This window comes from Hesperophylax consimilis, chromosome 7 (assembly GCF_061612785.1).
Source record: "Hesperophylax consimilis isolate HC1 chromosome 7, BYU_Hcon_1.0, whole genome shotgun sequence".
NCBI classification, from domain to species: Eukaryota; Metazoa; Arthropoda; class Insecta; order Trichoptera; family Limnephilidae; genus Hesperophylax; species Hesperophylax consimilis.
In genome coordinates, this window is record NC_142842.1 from 6403974 (window position 1) to 6411528 (window position 7555).

General features: G+C 32.5%; 1 protein-coding gene across 1 annotated transcript; it reads left to right on the forward strand.

Moving 5' to 3' along the window:
* Window positions 1–63: 63 nt before the first annotated feature.
* Window positions 64–6491, forward strand: SmF (small ribonucleoprotein particle protein SmF). Its single transcript, XM_089633163.1, has 3 exons — window positions 64–191; window positions 333–528; window positions 6336–6491. Exons 2-3 carry the CDS (start codon window positions 354–356, stop codon window positions 6425–6427), a joined length of 267 nt encoding a protein of 88 aa, XP_089489289.1. The 5' UTR covers window positions 64–191; window positions 333–353; the 3' UTR covers window positions 6428–6491.
* Window positions 6492–7555: the final 1064 nt, after the last annotated feature.

Sequence of the window (7555 nt, forward strand, 5' to 3'; positions counted from 1 at the left end):
AGAAGAGTCACTGAAGCAGGATGATATTGTGTTGTCTGTGGGCGGTTTATTTATGTGTTGGCTGTTCTACTTCGTTCATAGAAAAACACAATCAACAACGTTTTTTGACGTTTTCTTTCAATATTCAACATAATTTTAGCGCGTGCTTTGATCTGAAAGCCGGTTAAATTATAATCTTTTCGTTTTAACCGGTAAGCGTCGTAAAGTTACATCTTTAAAATTTGATCCGTGGTGTACTCTTGACAAGCGTTAATTGTAAAAAATGTTTGTCCAATTCAGTGAAATGCCTCGATGTAATTGCTAACCCTTAATGTATGTTTTTCGATTTGCAGGAGAAATAACAAGCACACATCATGTCGGCGGCTATGCCCATAAATCCCAAACCCTTCCTCAACAGTTTGACCGGAAAGGCCGTCCTTGTAAAGCTAAAATGGGGACACGAATACAAAGGATACCTCGTATCGGTTGATGGATACATGAACCTACAGTTAGCTAACACAGAGGAACATGTCGACGGAAATTGCACAGGTAATAAATAATATACTTTTTCATAGAATAGCATAGTTAGACAAGAATAGTTACACAGGAGTGCCAAATCTTGCTTCCAAATATTTAACATCTGTCCTTGGTACTGAGAATATAATAGATCCTCAGCTTGTGTGTTCAACTATTCACTGACTCGTTCTGCATTATATGCTTGAAGTGGTTGCACATTTCGAAAATTTATTGCTTGGTAATATTTATTTAAAACTAGCTGTAGCCCACAATGCATTGCTGTAGCTCAGTCTGTCTGCAAATAGAGACACAATAGTGCGTGTTGCTTTTACGTCCAACAGATAGCGCTGTTTAAAAAAAAACCTTTTTTACATGTCAGGTGACATTTACATAATATAGGACTTATCTTATACAGGTTTTCCAATAAGAGGTGTTATTTTGATATTCACTCGTAAGAGATCAATGGTTTCGTTGCTTGTGTGGCACATAGCTGTCTTGTTGAAAGTAAACGTTGTCCAGATCAATACCATCCAATTCCGGCCATAAAAAATCATTAATCATTTCTCGATAGCGCAATCCCTTCACCGTAACTGTTGCTCCAGCCTCATTTTCGAAAAAGTAAGGTCCAATGACTCCGCCGGACCATAAACCGCACCAAACAGTCACACATTGAGGATAGAGAGGCTTTTCAGAGAGGAATTTTAATAATTTCAATGCATTGTTGAAGCGTGTATCGTTCCATTTTTATTAATGGCGTAGTTTCTACTTGTCAAATGTCAAAAAATGACAGCTTCAAAAGTAACATCTACCGAAATAGCAAGCTTTTCAAATTATCACCTCTTATTGGAAAACCCTGTATATAAAAATCACGTGTAACTGTGTTTATATACACTAATGTCTAAAACCGCCCAACCGATTTCAATGAAATTTTGTGAATTTGTATGGTTGGTTCCAGCTTGAAATATAGTATAGTTTTGGGCCCTGTAGGTGGTGCTGCTGACGAGATCTAAAGAAAAAAATATTTATTTCAAAATTCTCATCCAAAAATACACACAACCACAAATTTTAACTTCCCTACATAGAAGGCGGTCTGTGGCAGGACAACGTCTTATATTATAAAATGCATTCCAAATGGTTGAGTTATATTCTATCTGGTTACTAATCTTAATATATAAAAATTTTGCCTCCATATTATGTTTGTGCTCGCAAAACTCGGGGACGCCCGAGAAATACTTATAATGCACTGTCTCTGCACCGTAATTTTTTTTTTTTATTTTTTTTTATTGAATAAATAGTTAATACATAATATCAACAAACAAGTCCTGCTAAGCCGATTGAATTGGCTTGTCAACAGGTGCTTAAAGTTAGTTTCAAATACATTTTTTAAAGTTATAATTTACATCTTATATCTACAGAATTAACAATTTTTTCATACAATTTTTATACATATTAAAATAAATATTTTTTTTCCGATAGCCAATTTTTCACCATATATTTAACCTTATTCATAGATTTACATTGCTTTATAGTGTCAGGTAATAAATTAAATATCTTCGGTATGTTGTATTCAAACGTTCTCTGTCCGTATTTATTATTAAATTTCGGAACTATTAACCCGTCATTTCGCGTGAATCTAGTACTGTATTTATGTTCTAATTTTTCTTTATGCTGCGGGGTAAATATATACTGAATTATGATTTTTTGCCATAGTATAGCCTTAACCTTTTCTATGCGTCATTAATTTGTATCACTTCGTTCACACGCGGGGCTATTTATTATCAATCTAATTTATGACTTTAAACAATAATCACGCATGGATTTTAAAATTTGTTTTAAAAAATACGTCGCTTATGTCTTGAATTATCTTTTCAAGTATAAATAAACAATCCGAACATCAATGGTGCTTGATAAAAATTCGAAGTATATATTCATAATGTAACTGATATGGTATGCCCGGGCGGCCATGTTTATTTCAAGGTTAACGATACACATGATTATAAACATGCCGGAGTAGAGCTCTTCAACTGTGGTGCGATGTAAGTGGTTGATTTATGGGTGCGATGTCGCGTTTGACTGGATACATGAAATATTGACACACTTAAAAAGGTTCATATAATAAAAAATAACTACACTTAAATTTACAAAAATAATGAAATAATTTTTCTGTTATTATGTCACCGTAAATATGTATCACTCAATATATTTTTTTATCGTGATTTTGAAACAGTTCTCAACGCATAACGGCAGAATCATGGCTTTCATGTATTTCAGCAGCTTCGCAATTATTATCGACGTCACTGTCACTAATTTCAAAATCTGAATCTATTTCTAAAGTAGCACCAAATATTTCTTCGTCATTAAGACCACGACCCGACATTTTGTATTTTGGCAATAAAAATACTTTCAAGAATTGATAAAAAGTCAAACTTGTACAACTTTACACTTGATTTTTCACTATAAAAAAGTTTTAACCACGTATCTTTATTTGAAAATAATCTAACACTGACGAAATTTTATATTTCTTCAATAGTTTGAATGAATGTATGTAACTGAACTTATTTTAAAATATGATAAATCAGATTTAATGTACACTGTAATTAAAATAGTTCATATCCACGAAAAAGCAAACAATAATTCGATAAAACAATGTAATCTACACGGCGAGCGTCTCTGTTTGAGAATCTTATAAAATGCGCCTGCGCAATAACGTGTGTAAAGACGCGGGAAGAATTCAAACTGATTCATTTTTCGCTCTGAGTTGGAAGATCCCTTCAAATCTTTGTATCGATGATAAGGATACGTATTATGGATAAATATCGTAAGATGTCAGTAGTGTAAAGATGTGAGATTTTTTAAGAGTATAAGTTTTACCGTGCTCAAGCATGTTTCATACCCATAACGCCGAAGAAACTTTGCGTCGCACAGATGTGCCACCCGCGTACAGGGCATGTACAGTGCGTCGCAGGCGTGCGTCTCCCGCAGAGAAAAGGTTAACAGGTAAAATTTTGGCACTCTGAAACAGCAACGGTGTATTATGTCTCTGTTTAAAAATATTAGGGACGACTAGTAATTTTACAATTGCGTTTTGTACAGCTTGGACTTGTTTCAGATTGGTTATACTAGTATTTCCCCATATGGTTAATCCATATCTTATAATAGATTCTGCCATTGACATATAAATTATTTTAAGTGTTTCAATTGATAGGAAAAAATTTAATGTGTACATTCTGCCAGCAATTGATCTGAGTCTTTTACAGGTTTTTTTAATATGCTTGTCCCATTTGAAAAAGCAATCTACTGTAACACCAAGATAGACATATTCTGTAACTAATTCTAAGCTTTCACATTTACAATTAGTCGGGATATTTTTATGGATGCAATTAAAACTATGAGAAATAATATTAGGATTAAATTGAAATCTGGCATTAATTAGGTGATCTTATATGCATAACTTTGGTTTTTTTAGCATTTATTAATAGTCCTGCATCATGTGACCATTTACAAAGTTGATTAAAGTCAATTTGCATGAGTTCAATTGCAATTTTTAGATCTTTATGTGATATGAGATATGGAGTCTAAATGTAGTTTTTTATCAGTAACATTGTGGTATACAGTAGTGCATGGTGAAAGAAGTTGGAGGCGCCCGAGAAAGACATTATCAACAGCGAATAATTGCGGGTGATCCACTAGTAGGTATATAAAAACACATGCGTATTAAAATGCAACGTTGTGTAAAAATTTCAATGCAATCTGTGAAGAACTTTCGGAGATTTAAGATTTTGAAACAAACGAATATTTACATTTTTATTTATATAGAAATCAGGGAGTTAATTTAGTATTGTGAAAAATTATATTAATTTTCTCCTATTCCGCTTCACTCTTAATACGCAATATTTCACTTTCAAATAAATGGATTTAGCTTTATTAATTCAAAACATGATTTATCATGTCGGGGGAGATGGAAATATACGCACTTTTAATTTTAATTTCGTTTATTAAGTCACTTACGCGATATGTCAATTAGTATGCGGCGCCTCCGACGGCGACTATATTCATATCAAGAGTTGGATTATATTCATAATATCGTAATTCATACCTACAAAATATTTCATAGACACTGCTGCCAACCAAAAAAAAATTAGTATTGCCATATAAAATAAATAATATCATTGTGTATAATTAATCCATATTAATATGTAAGTCAATGTATTATTTATAACAAATAATCAACATATAATTAAATAAAATAACCCGAATGACAAACAAATAGAATAAAATGTGATTAAACGTATTCCGTTTAGGTAGTTTAGGTTAGGTTAGGTCATGGAAAATAGGTATTAGAATTAAATCACAAACCAGTCTATACAAACCTAGCGTAGCCCACATACTATTTTAAAACTGGGATGTAACTCTAAAGAGGACGCGAGCAGGCGTTATTAAAGGGGCATTTTTTTTGCTATAGAAAATCACAGTTAGATTAGGTTAGGTTATAAATATTAATTTAATATTTTCAAGATTTTATTTTCTTTAACTGAATTAGTTCGTAGGTAGGTACTGTACCTAAACCGCGCACTGGCTAGGTAAATAACTAGTTGTGGTAATTCCGGCAAATGTCACATTATTTTGTTTCTTTGAAATCTCGTGTGACATATCGCGTAAGTGACTTAATAAACGAAATTAAAATTAAAAGTGCGTATTTTTCCGTCTCCCCCGACATAATAAATCATGTTTTGAATTAATAAAGCTAAATCCATTTATTTGAAAGTGAAATATTGAGTATTTACCGTGAAGCGGAATTCGTAACCTTTACCAAAATTATTTCTGTAACGCAATCCCAATTTTTAATATTGATCCCATACAATATATAGTTTGACATGTCGGTCAGTTATTTGCACTGAGATAACGTTTACCAGATGCGCTTCCAAGGTTAAAAGGTAGCTGGACGGTAAATATTGGGGATCGCTGGCCACGCTTAATAGATTTTTTTAAACTAAAACCTTTTCATTAACCTTAATTACTATAAAAGGCAACTATCTGCATTTGGGAAATTTTTAATTTTAACATTCTAATTTTTAACTACGTAAAATGAAAATTCGCTTTCATTTCCTTTAATTTCTGTCAACGATGTATTCATATGTTAGTTTTCCTGATATTACAAGCATTTTAGGTAGGTACTATTTTGGAGGAAATCTGGAAAAAATAAAATAAGTTTTTTTTAACAATTTTTTAATAATTTTCTATGTAAAAAACCTATACTAATCTTTTTTTTAAATATTTAATTTAAAAAAGCCTAGATACCTTTATTTTATTTCCACAGTTCGCCAAAATAGTATCTACTTAATTTGCATAGAGTAAATGGTAATAACGTCTCTTCTAGTCACTCGTATAGCATCAGGAATACCAACATAAGAAAATGTCATCAAAAGATTATTTTAAATGGCTGTCATCCCATATAACTAAAGCGAATGTTCATTTTACGTTATTAAAAATTTCCCAAATTTATTTTGTACACAATATATATATGTATACATATAATGAAAATATCTGTCATTAGTTTTAGAAATAAAAAAAGACACAAATAAAAATAAAAGGTTATCTTTTAGAATTGGTAACCATGCTTGTACATGATTTGTATAGCCTTTTTTTTTAAATCACCTCAATATTATTATTTTTTATTTATCTTCTAACTTCCGACTAAGAATTATTTGTCCATTGATTTTTCATACTAACATAATGCAACACAGGACGGTTAACAAATAATAGCCATGTGAGAAGTGCTTTGGCTCAAACCAGCTCAACGCAATTTATATAAAGTTATAATATTTCGTTGCTTGTTGCAGGTAACCTGGGCGAGGTCCTCATCAGGTGCAACAACGTGCTGTACATCCGCGGCGCTGAAGACGAGGATGAGGAAGGAGAGATGAAGGATTGAGGAACCAGTCGTACTGCTTTACTTCTAGATTTAAGAACATTTTAATAAAATAATCTCACTTATACATTTTGCTTTGTTCATTTTTATATTGATTGCGGCACAGATAGAAACTGGAGTAGAGAATTATGTTGGACGAAGAAACATTTCCACGGGGAAATTATAAAATCGTTGTCCCTTATGGGTGGCATACATTTAAATTTTTGTACATTGTGAAATATAAACAATAGTTATATAATACTTTTGATGTTTTGTGTGTGTTCATGAGGGAAGTGAATTTTTAAAGTCTCTGAAAAAGCCCTTTATTCAATTAGACAAAGTATATATTTGATATTACAAACACTAAGAGCCCCCGCAGACGAGAGACTTTAGTTGCAGGCATAAAAATCCATTACGGTATATGGAGGAGCACACACAAGACTTTTTAATTGCGGCTGACGGAAACTGCAACTTTCTCCGTGGATGAACGATTAAGTCTTCGGAGACTGTTCCGAATTGAAATTCTACGCATGTATCCTTATGGTAGTACTTTCTACCACTTAAAATAAGTGATATATTTGTATTACAAAGTAGTTGCCGCAACTAAAGTCACTCGCACTCAATTTGAAGACGGCGACTGCGACGAAATTGTGACACAACTATTATTTCACAAATTATTAATTTAAAGTAATACATAGTATAAATACTTGCGGCACATTCTTAACAAGATACTCTTAGTATCGCCCTGGTGTAAGGCCACCATTCAGAATTGAAACATTGCTTGTAAAGGCTTTAACCGTGTTTGGTGACTAGATCTCAATAACCAGGTACTCCCCCACTTTCCTAATCCCCTTCCTCTCTCCACTATCTTCAGTCTCACAACATATTGCCGATATATATTATTACCATTAGGCACAATCAAAAAAAAATCATATCTCCAAGCCGTTCTGGGGAAACTACTTACAGTAGATTATATAATTATTTTTTATAAATATATAAATACATTCTGTAAGACGGTACAATTTACAAAAATATCAGTTTGCAAAAAACAAGTTATTATGAAAATAGAATCAGCTAGCGGACGGCGAAAATTTAGCGAGAGTTAATCAAATCTCTTTTCATGTTCAAAGGATTGAAATCAAACAAAAAATG

Bases quoted from the DNA above. Each gene is read 5' to 3' on its own strand.
- SmF (XM_089633163.1), top strand. From the start codon at position 354: ATGTCGGCGGCTATGCCCATAAATCCCAAACCCTTCCTCAACAGTTTG. The intron at 529-6,335 runs GTAATAAATAAT...TGCTTGTTGCAG, and splicing joins TGTCGACGGAAATTGCACAG to GTAACCTGGGCGAGGTCCTC.